Source organism: Pseudorasbora parva, chromosome 8, assembly GCF_024679245.1.
Source record: "Pseudorasbora parva isolate DD20220531a chromosome 8, ASM2467924v1, whole genome shotgun sequence".
NCBI classification, from domain to species: domain Eukaryota; kingdom Metazoa; phylum Chordata; class Actinopteri; order Cypriniformes; family Gobionidae; genus Pseudorasbora; species Pseudorasbora parva.
In genome coordinates, this window is record NC_090179.1 from 18601095 (window position 1) to 18620214 (window position 19120).

The 19120-nt window shown below is 40.6% G+C and overlaps 2 protein-coding genes across 2 annotated transcripts in view; one reads left to right on the top strand and one right to left on the bottom strand.

Moving 5' to 3' along the window:
• Nucleotides 1-18179, top strand: part of kmt2bb (lysine (K)-specific methyltransferase 2Bb) — a 65773-nt gene extending 47594 nt beyond the window's left edge. Inside the window, exons 24-37 of the mRNA XM_067450261.1 lie at nt 951-1109; nt 1200-1317; nt 1441-1519; nt 1636-1796; nt 1884-2054; nt 2153-5177; nt 5278-5370; nt 6831-6940; nt 7048-7185; nt 7575-7827; nt 14135-14242; nt 15293-15376; nt 15966-16095; nt 16829-18179. Of these exons, the coding sequence (XP_067306362.1) occupies nt 951-1109; nt 1200-1317; nt 1441-1519; nt 1636-1796; nt 1884-2054; nt 2153-5177; nt 5278-5370; nt 6831-6940; nt 7048-7185; nt 7575-7827; nt 14135-14242; nt 15293-15376; nt 15966-16095; nt 16829-17104 (4905 nt within the window). The 3' untranslated portion in view covers nt 17105-18179. The remainder of the gene's footprint in view (nt 1-950; nt 1110-1199; nt 1318-1440; nt 1520-1635; nt 1797-1883; nt 2055-2152; nt 5178-5277; nt 5371-6830; nt 6941-7047; nt 7186-7574; nt 7828-14134; nt 14243-15292; nt 15377-15965; nt 16096-16828) is intronic.
• hspb6 (heat shock protein, alpha-crystallin-related, b6) overlaps nt 1-19120 on the bottom strand; it is a 177471-nt gene that overhangs the window by 64105 nt on the left and 94246 nt on the right. The gene's annotated exons all lie outside the window — the stretch shown is intronic.

A 19120-nucleotide genomic window follows, 5' to 3' on the forward strand; every position in this document is an offset into this window, starting at 1 on the left:
GTACCTTCTAGACTGAGAAAAGACAAAAAATGTATTTTTGTCTCATGGGGATGAAAGACTACAATTCCCAGAATGCTTTGCTGCCCTATGAGGCCATTCCCAAAGCCACCAACTTGATTACAGTGACTGAGTTGGAGAAGTCACTACAATTAAAAACTGAACGTGTCTGTTCAATATAATGAGTGAGTCACCGCGCGAGTATCACAGCACTGAGCACTAACTGCAGGAGTGAAAAAAATGAGCTGATGAGGTCTCGTGATGAGAGCTGAGGTAATCGCGACTACACTCGCGGCATACATTCACAACGCGAGTTCAGTCTGGCACGCGTTTCAGTTCATGCCTTTGCAAGCTTAAATTTCGTAGAAATTAATTTGAGAAGTTAGAAGACTAACATTGCTCACCATGCAAGCTGAGCTCTCCTTGAGCTGAGTGTAATCTCCCCTCCCCCATGCGCGGATTCAAAACATGTGGAAATGGCTCCCTCTGCTGGCTGTAGTCTTTAGCCTTTGGGCAAACATTCCTCCTATGATGCAAATATCGTCAATTTGCAACATTGGAGGAATTTTTCCAGAAATAAAATGCATAAATCTCTTGTCTCAGGGGGATATGAGGGGGGAAAGCACAATCATTTGAATATACTCCAAGGTTTCTACTGATACAAAGCCACATGCTAATCGCTGAAGTAACCCTTTAACTAAAATACAATTTTTTTCCTGTTCTCTCCATCTTGGGTGGCATTTAAGAACCAAGGACATTCAAGCAGAATTGTTTTAGATAGTTCTATTAAAATTTATATATCGCAATATATCTTTATCGCAAGAGGCTGCAATGTATATCGCAACATGGATTTTAGGCCATATCGCCCATCACTAATAGGTTCCATTGGTGATACTTAACATTGCATCGTTTAAGCATCTGGCTTTGCTAATGTTCCAACTTTCCCTCCACAGCGCTGTGAACGGTGTAATCGAACTGGGGCAACGGTAGGTTGCTGCCTTACTTCATGCCAGAGCAACTACCACTTCATGTGTGCTCGCTTTCGCAACTGTGTCTTCCAGGATGATAAAAGAGTCTTCTGTTACAAGCATCGTGACCTTATAAGTGGAAAAGTAAGCTTTGTTTAATTTAATTTAATTTAACTATATATATATATATTCTGTCAAATATGCACAATTTCTTTTCTTTCTGTACATCACCAGATCATCACTGGTCAAGGGTTCGAAGTACTTCGGCGAGTTTATGTGGACTTTGAAGGGATGAGCCTTCGCAGAAAGTTTATGACTGGATTGGAGCCAGAGTCAATTAATTTAATGATAGGTTTGTGTTTTTGTCATTGAAGGATATATAAGGATACAATAAAATGATGTAATATGTACATATAATGCATTATGATACAGGGAGGTTTGTACAATGTTTCAAATATAATTTTTCAACTTTTAGGTTCTTTGCTAGTAGAAAAGCTTGGAAAGCTGAGTGAATTATCTCCCTGTCATGGAAAACTTTTCCCTGTGGGCTATGAGTAAGTATCTTTTGATTTCCTTAGGAGTTTGCTCGTGACATAATGGGTGTACTAGACATAGCAATTCCTCTTGCTTGCTCGTCAACAGAGTTTTTGTTTCTTCTACTTTTTTTAAGATGCTCTCGCTGGTATTGGAGTACTGTAAACCCCCTTCGCCGCTGCAAATACACATTTCGTGTTATGGAGGTCAGACCACCTGTTCAGGAAAAAACTGTGGAAGAGTCACCCGATCAGGGAGAAAATTGCACAATTGCCCACAGTCCATGCCCGCAGTCAGGTGATTACTACATTGTTACTTCCTGCAATGTCTTCTGATGTCTTCTATATTTTTTAATATTGAATTTCCAATATATATTTCCATTAGGATCTGAAGCCCTTGAAGTGGATTTGTCCTCAACAAATCCTTCCAGTGAAAAAAATTCCAACTCGGTATCTATCTTTGCCAAACCCGACCTTGGTGCCCGCCCAAAAATCCCTTCATATCCCCAGAACAGAAGACCTGCTGGAGGATTATCCAGACCACTGCCTTCTCCAGGTAATCAAAGTCAATTTAAGTAGGTTTGCACACATGTATTGTCTTCACAATATATATATATTTTTTATAATTGATAATTTACTTTTTTTTTTTATCAGGAGCTGCCCCATCCAAACCTCATCACATCCTGACTATCAGTGATTTGGATGACACTCGAAGACCACGACGGCATAGCCCACACACCCAGAATAGCGGTAGCCGCAGTCACATGACCTCCCCTACTCTTGGATCACACCCAGGCCCAATTGCATCCAGAGCAGGGGGTTCCCACCTCCCTAAAACCTCCCAGCCTACCTCCTCAGTTTTCCCTCTTGGTGCTACTGAAAACCTGCTGACCTCTTCCTCAGCTCGTCCTGTCTGTCGAAGTGCTTCCTCAGTCCGGGGTTCTGGAATATTGACGCCCCATTCTACCTCAGGACTTTTTTCACAGTCCACAAGGCAAGTTGGCATTGGCAGCACCTCTTGTACCAACCGATCCCTTACATCTCCCTCCCATTTCTCATCAAGACCACGGCCTTTTGATTTTAATCAGATAGACTCTGTAGAACTTCCACATAATTTTATAGCATCACCACAGGAGCATCCAGCAGAAAATGGTGCCTTGCCATTAGGAGACCATTTGGGTACTCAAAGAGGTAATCATCTAGACAGTGAAAGAGATTTCCCTTACACATCCTTCCACTTAGAGGCAGACCTGACTGTAGCACCTGAGCTGAGAACCGAGCTTGAAATTGAAGAAACAGTGCTGAATGAAGGTGTAGCCATGAACTGCAGTGCACAAATTGTAGTTGAAGGTGAAGACAACCAAGAGGACTTCTGGGAGCCAAATGACGAGAAGTCCAAAATGTCTACACAGAGATTGTCTTGTTCTGTTGATGCTTGTAGAGAAGACTGGGGTCATAGTTCTTCTGATGAGGACATGGAGAACTACTTCAATTTCACCCGCACAGTGGTTACTTGCAAGGCTCAAAGGGATGCCTCTCAAGCACCTACATCACCATCTTTGAGGCATATTTCCCAACTTGACGGTGTTGATGATGGAGCAGAGAGTGATACAAGTATGGCTAATAATGAAAACCAGGGCATGAAGTTGTCGAATCAAGCCCAAAAGCCACACAAATCACTCAACACTGTACCTCATGAACAGACAGCTAGCAATGGGCTCTGTTTGACTTTTCCAAGTCCTGTATCTGATATTTCGTCAATTAGTTGTCGGTTAGAACCAGTGTCCCACTCACAGGCGGTTGATGATCAAGATTTTTTTGGTCTAACTCAAACATTTCAACCAAACCCTGTGGTTGTTGCACACACGCAAGACCCTATGACTAATTTTGTAGACACAAAGTCTTTTTCTACATATGATAATGATTTCCAATCTCCTCATTTAATTGAACCAGAGATGCCTTTAATTCTTGAGAGATGTGATCCTCTTTCACCCAATGCACATTTCACAGAGCTGGTCCCAGTCCAGGATTCTCCAGGTGACCCACAAGAATCTAAAGAATTGTACTTAGATCCTAGTAGTGGCCACTTTGTGTCTTCTATGGATGGCTCTACAGTTTATCCAAACAACCACTTGCAAGAAGGTTCTCTTGACTTAGGCCAAGTTAATGGAAATCAAACTCCACTGCAACCAAATTCTGTTCCTTTCACAGAGTTGTCCAAATCTGCATCCACTTGTGAACCTGTATCCTCTGATTCATCTTTACAAGTTCCTTTTACAACATTCCCAAATCAGGCACCTCCTGTAAATGTTTCATTGTATCCTGTCCAAACTCCTGAGGGTAAGACGGTCTTACCGCCCATGGAGAGTTTCAGAACCAAATTACAACCACCTGCTGAACCAAGGCATCCTGCCCCCTCAGTTCCTGAAGAGGCAATGCTATGTGCCCCCACAAACACACCACAGAAACCAGAGTCAATGCTGTCTGTGCCGTCAGCCACAGGCGTACCCCTTGGGACTTATGGGCCAGTCTTGGGTACAGTGTCTGTCCCATTGCATCCCACTTACCCACAGCCTATCAGTTCTACAGCAGTTGGTGTCGTCTCCTCATCCTCTTCCCAACCATCAGCTCAGTGCCAAGCAATGCATACTGCCATTCAGACAGCCTCTTCTCCAGGTGTCATCAATGGGTACAACACCACGCCTATGCAAAGAGAAACTGCTCCAGGACGAACTATTTCCATCAATTTTTCTACCCCCAGATCAACAATTGAACCCCAACAACAATTGGTTACTCAAGCATTACCAGGTCATGCTATTCTTACTGTAAAGGAAGTCGGTGGACCTAATGTGGATCCTACACCACATGTTTTACTTGTTAATCGTCTTGGTCAAATTTTTGTCAAAAACCCAGAAAGCAACACCTTTCAGCTGCCGACTCCACATTCCCCTTCATTCAACTGCGTAACCCAAATCGCCAGCCTCTTGCAAAGCAATGCCTTGTCGGCAACACTTGCAGCAGCTGGAAACTTGCCCACAGTTGCAGGTGCCACAGTTACAACCCAAGTCCACCAAATTGTGAACCCATTGGTACATACCTCCAATACCATTACCCAACTACTTACAACCAGTAGTAATGTAGCCGCTTCGCTACCAGCAGATGTTAAGAAACCACGTAGGAATGCCAAAGCTTCTGGAGATGGAGTGAAAAAACCACGGAATAAGAAGGAGTCTTCCACACCTAGAAGGACAAAGTCTGTTAGCACACCTGGACCTTCTAGCAAACAATCTTTGAATCAAGTAACAACCTCCTCAGATACATCTAATCAAGCAGACAGTGCCCAAGCTATCATCAACCAAGCTATGGCTGGCTATTATGATCCCAATAAAACTGTTCCACATATTCTTACTCCCTCATCACCTCGAAACACCACCGTTGTTGGGCGAACTCAGAAAACAAGTTCAGTTGTTTTGCCTGAAGGTCTCCTTGTTGAACCAGAGGCAAAGGCTTCCCCAGCAGATACACCAGAAGCAGCACCTCGACCAAAGCAGGTTCGAATGAAAAGAGTGTCCTCTCTATCTGACCGTATTGCCACCAAGAAATCAAAATCAGACTTTTTGGACCTCTGTAGCCCTAGTGAATTGGAAGAACCACGCAAGTCAATCTCAGTATCAGCCAGGTAAATGGAATCAGTTAGACTTTACTTAAATGTAAGGATATTTTCTGTAATTTCAAACTCTGGAATATGGGAATATTCATTTGTCTTTTTTCCACTGCAGATATGGAGTTCGCATTAAAACCCCAACCATCAAGGGAATTCTAGACCTAGATAAGCTTAATGAAGAGCGAAGTAGTGACTCTGAGAGTGCAAGGTGAGCCTTTGAATTAGGGATATTCAATTACATTTTCTTAATCGATCGTCTGGAGAATTAACGATTGACTATCGATTAATATTTTTTATAATAAAATAAATTATTTAACTTTTATAATTCAAAAATTCAATGAATACAAAAATGCAACATGCTTTTCTTCGATGAGACCTTTATTACAAGATCAACTTCAGACAGACAGTAAACTACGTTCAGTTAGCCAAACCGAACATATGTTCGCGTGCATATGCGTTTCTGCGTGGCGTTTTCTATGCCGAAGCGGGTCTGACGCAGTGTTGCTGCTGCTGCTATTGATGTACAAGAAAGGCCTATACTTCATGTTAAACATAAATATATAGACTACTGATACAGCAAAGACATTGACGGCTAAATATGCTACCGAATATTTAGTTCTGTAACAGGTGCAATATATTTTAAAATCGATTATGTTTTTTTATTATAGTTACGCATATATCTGCATTTATGTTAAGCTAGAGACTTTCAAACATCAAAATGTCATTTATTAATGTGCGTTCATGTCAAAATGACATATAAACATATTCTATTTAGCCTGGAAACGCTTTCAACACGGTTCTCCAGCATGCACGTGTTCTCGGCGCGGCTTCTGAGACGCGTGTCATGCAGGTTTCGTGCAAGCTTTAACCTTTTAACCAAAATAAAAACGGACACGCCATGAAAACACCCGCTCTGAGGGGACTGACATTGCCCCCTGGATGCATAGGCACCTCCGCGCTAACTTTTCCAGCAGGATGCACCGCAGCCGACATTAACCAGGGACGGATGCACTTTGTTTAAGCGGTAATGTTAGAATATTTGACTCATGGCCATGTTGTACTTCTTATACACGGCATCGCAATGTTTGCATAGAAATATTTCGTTTTTTATATCAATACGGTCCCACGCCACACTTTGCCGTGACCTCTTCATGAGTATTCTTTTGAAATCAAAATGGAAGATCACTGATAACCGATAATGAGTCAAATATTGCATCCAGGTGGTGAAATGTTTAATTGTTGCCACATAGTGAAATTAATTTAATTGCTTCAAGACTCACACTACAACCTGCATAAAAAAATGCATTTGATTAATCGAGAACAAATTAACGTGATCGGCAAAATTCTTAACAATCAACTATCGATATGCCCCTTTTTTGCAATTCTGAAAAATACATTTGTCAAATATCAGCATGATTGTTTGATTTTGAAACACTAATTCCATTGCAAACATACAGGACGTCACACCAAAAGTCTGTTTAAAATGTCATAGTAAGAATACTGAATAGTTTCTTAGTAATAATAACAAATATAACAGTATGTTTTTAATGTGGGCAGTTTGTTTGCCTCATTCATGACATCATGTTGTTGCAATGGATGGAACATGTCAGATATTAAAATGGCCTGACCAATCCACTAATATGTGACCTGTCAATCATTTTATTTTAGGCCTGGACCTTGGGATCGTCTTTCATTGCCTCGAGGTGGAGACGGCAACAAGCCAGCAAATTGGGATCCTGCTAACCGTAGTGCACTATCTGACTGGAACAAATACTCAGGTATATTGTAATGTAATTATGTTTTACTTTTTTTGTTGTTGTTGCTCACTTTAAGGTTTTTCAATAGATCGAAGCATGAGTTGTTAAACGATATTCTTTATTTTTAGGGATGCTGTCCTGTTCAGATGATGAGATGCCTCCATCTGATTGTGAAGAGCATATTCCTCCCAGCCGAGACCATCCCCACCTACGCTTTGAGATCGCTAGTGATGACGGCTTTAGTGTAGAAGCAGACAGCATTGAGGGTACGAGGTCATGTCTTAGCCTGTGGTTGGAAACAAAAAGTAGTTATGTGTCGAACTATGTTGTGTTTTGTTTGCCAATATTGACCTTTTGGCTACAAATAATGCATGGTTTAAATAGGTGTTGACCTTGTTGCCTGATTTAAGTGAAGTGAGCTAATTAAATCAAAGATATCTAAATGCAAATTCACAATGCACTGACCAACACTAATCTAATTACAGTACTTCACTAATAGACATATTAGGTCAAAGATATTTTGACCAGTAAGACAATTTAGTTTTTTTGTTTTTTTGCTGTTTGTCATTGGCAGTTCAAAAAGTGTACTGTTTGTTAATGTATTTGTGAACCAAAAAATAATGTTTTTTTTTTTTTTTTTCAAAAATCCTAACAGTGGCTTGGACCACCGTTATTGAGGGGGTCCAGGAAGCCCGCGCCGTTGCTGGACTGAGGCAGCTCACTTTTTCAGGGTTGAGCGGGGCTCGTATGATGGGAATGCTACACGATGCCGTAGTCTACCTGGTGGAACAGCTCCAAGGGGCCAAACGCTGCCATCGCCACACCTTCCGCTTCCACAAGCAGGCCAGTCAAGAGGAAGATCTGCCCGTTAACCCAAGTGGCTGTGCCCGCTCTGAAGTCTACTTAAGGTCAGTTCACTGGTTTAACTGTTTAAATTTATGAAGTGGTGTAAACCAAGTGAGTAGTAATTAATATAAAAAAATATATATTGATGATGATGATTGTTATTATTCTACAAGGCAACAAGCAATTTACTGACTTCTAAAGCCACTTGTAGTGTTTATTCAATGCTTAAACTCCACGGATCCAGAATGACCTGGTCATATATATATTGACGAAATTTTGGTGTCATTTTACAGGATACCCTTTAGAGTTACATAAAACACTGCTAAAAGTGATACACATGTAAGTATATGTTGTTGGAGCTGTAATTCCCCCCCCCCCCCCCCCCCCCCCCCCCCCAAAAAAAAAAAAAAAAAACTTTTTGATTTTTTGGGGTTATAAATTGATTTTGGCCCTGTGAGCTCTAGCACCCTGCAGACAGTTTGGGATGTTTCCAGCATATTAAATTAATTTATTGACACTGGGATATTACATTTATACCACTGTATATGGTGGAGTGTAGCAGGGTAAGGGGAGAAGGGGAAAAAGCGAGGTCCTACCTTTTAGATCCATTTGAATAAATCTTGCATATAACATGACACAGGGAAACTTCTTTTTTCCACTATTTCCTGCAAGTCCCTTGGGATGAGAAATAAAATCACTATTAATCACGTGATTGGGACGGGAGCAGAATTTTTTTTTACCGGGAGCGGGAATTGTAATACTATGATACCATCTATGTACTTTTTATATAAATTACCTCTATGTTTTAATTTTGAACTCAATTCTAGTAGCCTTATCTCAATGCTCTCCTGTTTGCTTTGGTGTGGCTGGTTCAGTGAATGACGTGTTCCACACCCGTTATACCAATTACCAATCACTACCAACAGTTAATACCAATAATAAAAGCAAAAGGAGACTTTGCTATGCACTTTGTTGCTGCGAAAATCATAATCCAAATTGAGTCAGACCAAAAAGCCACGCTGTAATGACTACTGTTGGAAAATGATACCTCAGCTGTGCTCACTGACATTTTAGGGCACTCTGAAGTAACCAATCTTTTTACTGACGTGCCTGTGTTTGCATAGATGATTTACGTGGAATTTAATGTGTGTGCATCGTTATTATATTCATCTGAAATTATATTGAACGACATTTTGGCACTTTGACCTTCTATTCAACTGGGCATGGCTATGCTGTGATCTGTATTTAATTTTTTACTGTAACTGACTGTAACTGATTCTGGCCGAAAAAAATGTAACATGGGAGTGGGAGGGAACAGGAGTCATTCTTCTGGGATTGTGACGGGATGGGATGGGATGAGATTTTTTTTTTTTTGGGAGTGGGACGGGAGAGGTTTGAAAATCCTCTCCTGTGTCATCCTCTATTACACACTCTCCCCCCAAAAATCAGGGAGTTATTACAGCTTAGACAACATGTTTATCACTTTTAGTAGTGTTTTCCCAGCAAATTGATATTTGGTTATTTCCTGTGCTTTCCTTCTTTTAACTCCTCCACAATACTATAGTAGAATTACTTCCAATTAATAATAATTATTAAAACATCATTTACAATAATTAATAATACTAATAATATCATTTCATTGTTACAAAGCTTCAAACTATTTATTGACTATTGACACATTTTACTATAGTATTGTGGAGGAGTTAAATGAATGAATGCACAGAAAAAAAACAAATATCAATTTGCTGGAAAAGACCTTTAACTCCTTGCCTGTCTAAGACCATGTGATGTGAGTTTTTGAGAAGGCTAGATAAGATTAATTGGCCTGTAAACACCTATTTGCAGTCTTTTGTGTAATGTCTGGTGAGGAGAACAGCTTAATTCATGATCTTTTGTTCTCAATCGTACATTTCACACTTTTGGCATATGAGACTTAACCCACGTTATTCATTTATCGGCACTTTGTAATCTTTATTAAATGCTTAAGTTGTCTGCTTCAGTAACATGTTACTAATAATAATATACTACTATATATATATATACAAGGGGGAGAGGATGCTGGCGTTGTCTGTTCGCCGCTTTTCCACTCGATTTTAGTTTATATACGTTAATTATAGACTATATTTTTATTTTATTTTTTGTCAGTAACTAGTACATTCAGTCAGTGCTAATTTTGGGACATATTGCTTGGATCTTATCGTTTCGGATAGCTCTTCTCGGCTGTTGACAGTTGGCTGTTGACAGTTGGCAGTTTGAATGGACTCCCTCATGACAGGAGAGGACTGTCATTGTTCACCACTTTTATACATCTAAAACATTTTTTGTACAGATTTTTACGTTTTTCCTCCTAATTTCAAAGACTTTTACTCACCCCCTGCTATCTCTTCTAAAAATCGTCTGATTGCTGGGAGTTGCCGCATACACTCCTCTGCTATGGTATGGACCATCATCTCGCTGTGCCTGACAGTGTTCCAGCTCTGTGTTTCTATAATGCATAGCGCTAGTCAAAACCTTCCAGCGGCCGTCATGAAGCTTAAATATTCCATCCCACAGCTGCTAAATTTCAACGACCACACATTTCCAGCGTGCATCGCGGTCATTAAGGAACTTGGACTTCTGCGCAAACCGCGTTACATCCATAGAGGCGCTCGTCGCGGGCTAGTTTATCATCAGCCTGAAAACTCCGCATCAGCCATACCATCCATCTGGACCCCCGTCGCACATCTGCCGCGTCATCACAACAGTGTTGCTCTCCGTTTTGGTAACACGGGAATCACCGCAAGATCTCACCAATCTAAGCTGGATTGCACGGGAAACACCGCGAGATCTCACCAATCTAAACTGGATTGCACGGGAAACACCGCAAGATCTTTTAGCACAGCGCATGACAGAAAACGTGGAATGGATTTTAGTGTTTTACGGCCAATAACGAGATTCACCACCCCATCAACGCTCAAAATAGAACTTTTTAATGCACAATCCCTCACAAATAAGTCATCTTTCATCCAAGACCACATCATTGATAAGAGATTAGACCTTGTGTGCTTAATGGAAACATGGCATCAGCCTGTAGTTTACTCAGCACTTAATGATGCCTGTCCTCCTGGTTACAGCTACCTGAAGAAAGCCCGCTACACTGGTCATGGTGGTGGCTTAGCTGTAATTCATAGACAATCATTGGAGCTGTCTTTTCTCCCTCTGCCCACAGTGTCATCATTTGAATACCTTGCTTTTAAATGTAAACCCCCTTTTTCTTTGACAAAACTGTTTCTTTATCGGCCCCCAAAAACAAATTTTGTTTTTATCTCTGAGATGCATGACTTTCTCACAACACTCTGCTCTACTTCTGGCAACATTTTAATATTTGGAGATTTTAATATTCATGTAGATACCCCCTACTAACACCTGGCAGCTGAGTTTCTGCAATTATTGGACTGCCTCAATCTCCAACAGCACGTGGTTGGCCCCACTCATTCTAGGGGGCACACTCTGGACTTGGTCATTTCCAGCTCTCCTCATATTAGAAACCTCTTGGTTTATGATCTGGGTGTGTCTGACCACCAGGCCATCTCATTGGAGCTGCCACGCCCCTCTTTTTCTCTTACCAAAGATACCTGTCAAATTTGCTTCAGGAACCTGAAAAAGATTAACCAAGACTCTTTAACTATAGACCTTCAGCAATTCTCCTCTGTTGATCTCTCCTCAGTCTCAGAGTCGGTTGACTTCTACAACAAGTCTCTGAGCAACCTTCTAGATCTTCACGCACCTGTCAAAACTAGAATGGTCACCTTCTCGCGCTCAGCACCCTGGTACACCAGTGAACTGCGGAAGATGAAGACGGTTGGGCGCGTACTTGAGAGGCGTCTCAAGCACTCAGGACTCACTGTTCATAGGCAAGCCTATAGAGATCATCAGAAGGCCTACGCAAGGTCCTTGAGAGATGCTCAGTCACAGTTCTACTCTTGCATCATCAACAATAACTCTGGAAACTCCAAGAAGCTTTTCTCCACTATAAATCACATCCTCAAACCACAAACTCACTCTTTTTTCAGAAGCCACAGAAGAGAGGTGTAATAAGTTCATGAACTTTTTTAGGAACAAAGTAGACAACATCCACTTGCTTCTATCTAGCACCTCCGCTCTGCCTGTCCCGTCTGTTGATCCACAGCCAGGGACCTTCCAACATCTCTGCTGCTTCTCCATCATCACACAGCTTGAGGTTGAGGACATCATCAGAAAAATGAAACCATCCACCTGTCCACTGGATCCTTTTCCTACAGCCTTGGTAAAATCTAACCTCTGTGTCTTAAGTCCATTTTTTAACCAAGATTATTAATAATTCCCTCCAGGCTGGCCTTGTTCCTTCATCTCTAAAAACTGCTATCATCAGACCACTTTAAAAAAAAAACTACTTTAGACCCTGATGTTATTGACAACTACAGGCCCATATCCAACCTCCCATACCTCTCTAAGGTGCTGGAAAAAGTTGTTGCTGCACAGCTTCAGGTCCATTTGGAGCATAATAATCTTTTTGAGAAATTTCAGTCTGGTTTTCGCTCAGGACACAGCACAGAAACAACTTTGGTCAGGGTCACAAACGATCTATTGATGCCGGCAAATGCTGGTTCCCCATCCCTTCTCATCCTCCTGGACTTACAGCCTTCGATATAGTTTACCATAACATCCTCCTTCACCGTTTACATTCCACCATGGGTCTCTCTGACTCGGTCCACAACTGGTTTTCTTCTTATCTCACTGGGAGAACTGAATATGTTGCATTAGGAGAAGCTACATCCCTGTCACAAAATGTCACCTGCGGTGTCCCTGAAGGCTCTGTGCTCGGACCCACCCTGTTCATACTCTACATGCTCCCCCTTGGCCGTCTCATCAGCCGGCATGGGATTTCTTTTCACTGCTATGCTGATGACAATCAACTTTACTTTAGGACAAGTTCCTCTCCCTCTGCTGACCTCACACCATCCACTTTGATCACTTGCCGGGATGAGAAGGCGTGGATGAAGCAAAACTTTCTGCAGCTAAACAGCTCCAAGACTGAAGCTATCCTAGTCGGCACTCCACTTCAGGTCCAGAAGTCCGTTATCACCAGCATTGCTTTCTCTGGTCAGGTCATTCCACTTTCCACTTCAGTCACCAATCTGGGGGTCAGAATGGAATCGCAGCTTACTTTTGAAGCTCACATCAAACACCTGTGTAGGACCTCCTTCTTCCACCTCAGAAACATTGGCAAACTTCGTCCCATTCTAACACTGGCAGATGCGGAGAAGCTTGTCCACGTCTTTATCTCCTCCAGGCTGGACTACTGCAATGCGCTCCTTATTGGCATCCCTAGCCAAAAATCTCCAGAGGCTGCAGTGTATTCAGAACAGTGCTGCTAGGATCCTCATGAGGGTGCGAAAATACGATCACAACACCCCCATTCTAAAATCACTCCACTGGCTTCCTGTGTCGTTCAGGATCGAGTACAAGATCTCTCTCATTACGCACCAGTGCATCCATGGTGATGCTCCCTCCTATCTCAAGGAACTCCTCACCACACAAACAGCCACTCGTAACCTCCGCTCTGTTTCTCTGTTTCATCTTAAAACTCCCTCGACCAATCTCCGTACTATGGGAGATCGGGCCTTCTGCTCTGCAGCCCCCAGTCTGGGGAATGCTCTCCCTGACCACCTGCGGACTCCACAGACTATAGATGCTTTTAAGCGTGGTCTTAACCCAGCTTTTAATTGACTTGGTACTACTTTATTTTTTTCAGTTTTATTTATTTTACTTCATTCATTTACTTATTTATTTATTGTTGTTGATTGTTTTTAATTCTTTAGCACTTTAAGATTTTGTTTAATATAAAGTGCATTATAAATAAAATGTATTATTATTATTACATTATTATTATTATTATTATTATTATTATTATTATCATTATCATTATTATTATAATTTAAGGGCTTTTTCCAGCAAATCGATATGTGAATATCTTAATGTGTAATTATTTTAATTGTGTTTTATAATTGATTGACAGTCCTAGTTCACAGCCGGGAATCCAGTTACTGGTTGAACATCGTACCTTAAATAAGGAACTTATGAGCGTGTCACTGTAGGGGGGCTTTCTCTATATCTTAGGTTTTCTTTAAGAAGCCGTTTTCTAAATGACTAAATGAGTAGGTGTTTTGCGTTCTGCTTTTTGATTTACCATACCAATGAATGGAGGGGATTTGGGCCTATATATTTGTCTTGGAGAGTAACAACTGATGTTATCTAGAAGCACAATTTCTGTGACGTAAATTTGCGTACTTAAAAAAAGGGATCTTTTCTGAGTAAAACTGCTCACACCTACTCTTGTCTGTTTAACAGGAAGTCTACCTTTGACATGTTTAACTTCTTGGCGTCACAGCACAGACAACTTCCTGACACCGACCTGTATGATGAGGAAGAAGATGAGGTCCTTCTCAAATCCACCAGGTCAAATAAGTTTGAATTTTATAAATAAAAGTTTTGTTTCTCTGATATGATGCGGAAGCACAAAAGAGTTATGAGAAAACCCTGATAGAGGTTCACAGTATACATGAATATTGTTTCAGAACTGCAATACTATATGCATGACGTTGCACTTTGCTGATTTCTTATTTCAAAAGTGAAATAAGACTTTATAACTTTATTTATAAAGTGCCCAATTATGCTATTTCATACTATTGTATGCCCCATTATGCTATTGTCTCCTACAATGGGCTGATATGCATCCAATATAAGAAACATTTTAATTTTCAAATAATATACATTGTGGCATCTCTAAATCTCTCCTTTTCGAGAGCCTATTCTGCTCTGATTGGTCAGATTGCCCAGTCTGTTATGGCTGGTCTACCACAGCGCGTGTCTGAAATGAAAATACCCATTACCATATCTGACTTTCAGCACTGGAGGCTTTCTCGGCACTTCTATAGATATAAATTCCAAAAATACAAAGTGGAACCTTCCTGGCCTCAGCTACAACTACAACTTAGAGTCAAAGTAGACATTGTTCACTGGCAGCCAGTGAATACAATATTATGCAAATGTGTTAACCTGTGTAGGTTCATGTGGGGGGAAAACTTGAATTACTGACGATTCTTTTCAGGCAGTTCAGAATCGGTTCCTTCTTTTTGGGAGACAATATTGGTACTTATCCGCACTGATCTGTAAAACTTTGCAGAGCTTTTACATTTTGAAGCAGCTCTATATCACACTGCATGAAAGGAAATATCTGAAAAAGCATAATTGGGGCACTTGAAGGTATTTTAATGAGGTCACCTTGAGCACTAAAATGGGAATGATATTTTTGCTTTTGTCTCATAAACAGAAAAATTGAGTTTGTGTGACAATGTGCCTTTCACATTCCTTTCCCCTTTTTTAATCTTCCGTTGATAGTAATTCCTCTTTCTTGGCTAACTCTCTGAGAATTGACCTTTTTTGAATAAGTTATTGAAACTGGCTTAATTCACGTGATGAGTAATTCAAATCAATTGCACTTTACAGACGTGCAACAAGTTTGGAGCTTCCTATGGCGATGCGCTTTAGACATCTGGAAAGGACATCCAAGGAAGCAGTTGGTGTCTACAGGTGGGTTAACGGATGAACTGAGTCATAGTTTCACTTCTGTCTACAACCCCCACATTTGAGCAACATCAGTTGAGATTCCGTTTTCATGCCTGTGAGCATTGTTTTTACATTTTGCAGAAGTCAAAATTTCCTAGTCATATGTTTGGAATTGAGATGAAGGAAGTGTTTAGTTGTTGCATCCAGGTGATCTCCCAGGAATAAACCTCTGAAGAAAAAGAAAACAAAACCCTGTTGAAGTCAATATGAGAGAAATATAAAGATAAATATGCGCTTTCATTTTGAGAAACCCTGGGATCTCCTGAAAATATTTGTCTTTCTTTCTCATCCCTGCATGACATTTTGGAGTCTGGGTTCAGTCAAAGTCTCAGTGGTTTATATATGGGAATGTGGGTTTGGCCTGGATATTGTTGTACAATCTTTGGAGTCTATTTTGCAACCCTTTGCAAGTGTCTGCTTTTTCTCTGTTGGATTTGCAATGATTCAGTGAAATGTAGACTTGTAACACTTGCAATGATTTTCTCCTAGTTCTTTGTGTTGCCAGTATTTTCATTCAAAACAATTCACATTTACGTAACTGTAATCGCTGTAGGTCTGCGATTCACGGAAGAGGCCTTTTCTGCAAGCGGAACATCGAGGCAGGGGAGATGGTCATCGAGTATTCAGGCATTGTTATTCGTTCTGTTCTTACGGACAAGCGTGAGAAGTATTACGATGGCAAGGTAGGTGGAAAGGTGCCATTTTAAATAGATCTATTGTATTAGGGATGTTCCAAGCTGATCTCAAGGATCAGTATCAAGGCCAATTTAGCAATTTTGATCATTTTAATGCATCCTTGCTGAATAAGAGTATCGATTTCTTATTTAAAAATGTCCATGTCTCATTTCTTCTCTTTAATCATAGTTGTATTTATATTATTATATTTGTTTATAAGTCTTATATTTATATTAGGGCTGTCAATCGACTAAAATATTTAATCACGATTAATCACGTTTGTCATGGGTTAACTTGCGATTAATCACACATTTTTATCAGTTATACATGTATCTTAAATTAAGTTTTGTTTTTAAAACTCTAATCAACATGGGTATGGACAAATATGCATGTTTAATGCAAATGTGTGTTTATTATTAGTGAAACCGTACTTATTCAATAATAATCAATAATACAGCATGAAGACTAGACATGCATCAAAGGTCACAGATGTTTATCAAAGAACTTGTTCATGTCTCAAAATATAGAATAAGCAGTCATTTCTCTCATTTTAAGAATATCAATAAAGGGAGTTTATTGCCCTACAGCCCTAATTTATATGGTTTTGATTGATTGATTAATTGATTGGTTGGTTGATTATATAATTATTTAACATAAAAACATCTTTTGGGTTCACCCTGTGCTAGATTAGAGTTTGAATATCAGTCTTATACCACCTCTTTCCTCTGCTCTTCCTACCAGGGCATTGGATGCTATATGTTCCGCATTGACGACTTTGACGTTGTAGATGCCACGATGCACGGTAACGCAGCTCGGTTCATCAACCACTCCTGTGAACCAAACTGCTACTCTCGAGTCATCAACGTTGAGGGTCAGAAGCACATAGTCATTTTCGCATTGCGGAAGATCTACCGAGGAGAAGAGCTGACATACGACTACAAGTTCCCCATTGAGGATGCCAGCAACAAGCTCGGCTGCAACTGTGGAGCAAAGCGCTGTCGACGCTTCTTAAACTGAGGGAGAGCGGTGGAAAAGTTGCAGTGCAATTGCACGACAATGGAGCTAGACGGGTAAAACACTGGGCCGAGGCTTGACGGGTAATGGGGATGCAAGCAGAGGGTCTCAAAGCTTCACAGTCACCTCTTCAGAGTCCTTCATTTAAAAGGACCCTTACATTTTAAACCGCTGTTGTGGAGCCATTCATGTTCTTGAATCGTGATTCCTGCCAATCCACAGACATTGAGTCCAGTAGAAGAGACTGAACACATTATTGATGATGTGTGGAAACATGGTCATGGCCTTTCAAGAACATTTCCCATTGTGCTACATCCTTTGTGGTTCACTAAATGTTTTGTCGGAATATTGGTGGTTTTAAAGAGTCTCGGTCTCAGTCATAGCAGTTTTTTTAACCAGTTCATAAGCAGCAAAGTAAAACAAAAAAGCGGCACAAAGATTGAACTTAAACCAGAGTCTTTTAAATGATTCCTGTTGGCTTATTTTATGCTTTTTAAAAGCTGAATAGAAATGGCCGCCGCCCAGATTTCAGGGCGTTCTGTTGCAGTAAATCTCAAACCTCCCTTTTTTTGCCTCCTTCTTCTTCGAGCCAACCTTTAAGTGCTGGATTCTCAACATCTGAACAGATTCGCCTCTGCTTGACCGCGTAGTGTGCGGCAGTGAAAGATGCTCTGTAAAAACATGCATATTACTAATCAAATGATGTGAACGTATTAAGTCAGATCTGTATCTTTCGATTTCGTTTTAGATCACACTTTTTGTGTTTAACTGAGAAAGACTCACACTGCTCAGGACAACATCGTAAACCCCTCGGTATAACCCATGGATCCACTCCTTCGGTAGTCCAGTTGGCAACGGACTCATTCTGTTGCATTTCACTGATACTTTTTTGAAGCATCTAGCGGTCTTCTCATCCTCTTGAAAACCCCTATAATCTCCTCAAAGGCTTTCACTTTTAACATTTTCTTTTTTTAATAATTTATTTTCCATTGCATTTTTATAGGCATGTCTAAACACTTTGTTTTTGGTCTAAAACTGTATAGGTGGTTTTTAAACTTGATGACCTTCATGGTGCTAAATCAAACAAGTCCTAAAGGGGAAACAACCCACTTCCTCAGTTTTATGTCTCTAGAAAAACGGATGCAAGCTGTAAATGCTGCAACCGGGGTATTAAAATAGCAAAGCATAACCAGCTTTCTAGCAATGTGCCCATATGTGTCTATGGTGTGTTCAAACCCCATTCCCAATACTCAAAAGAGCAACGTTATAGCATGTTTGTGCTTTTATACCTCTTGAGAGCCTTGTGTCGAAACAAAATCATGCCTGGAGAAGCGTAGAAGTATATTTGTGTTTCTTTTCATCGTGTAGTAGAGGACACTACTTAAGCTAATCGTGACTAACCGCATCCTCGCTGCGTCACAGCTTTTAAAGGTGTGATGACGTCGTGGATTTTTCCTGCAATAAAATCATTTTTTGCCACAATTGCACATACAATTGGAGCTCTAGATTTACTGCTTAAAGTGTCCTATAGATGTAGGACCGCAAAGGGGATGTATACTGGGGACTTACAGAATCTATATATATTTATAGAAGAGTTTAGAAAGTTTTTCAGCAGATGGTGGCACTCGGCACCTTAATTTTCCTTGAGAGATTGAGAGATGTGGGGAAAAATCAAGCTGATGCCATCGTTCATCGAAGCGTACAAAAGATTGTTCGGACTGTAGAAGCGTTCTATTTATTCCTGTTTGTCTTTATGGGAGTTTATACCCATAGGTCTGTGCTTTTTGTATGTGACCAAGGTCTTATCAGAGTTTTCTTCAGGGTTTTCCCCCGCCATTTTTATTTCCTTTTTTTTAAACTTGAACATTGAGGATGAGTTCTTGCAACGTGGCCTTTTTTTACGAGGTGATGTTTTGAGCCAGCTGTTTGTTTTATGTGTCTTAGCTGTCTGCTTTTATTTGACACCCTAAAAGGAGCCATTTTCTTCCCCCTAAAATCACGTTATCATCTTCTTGTTCT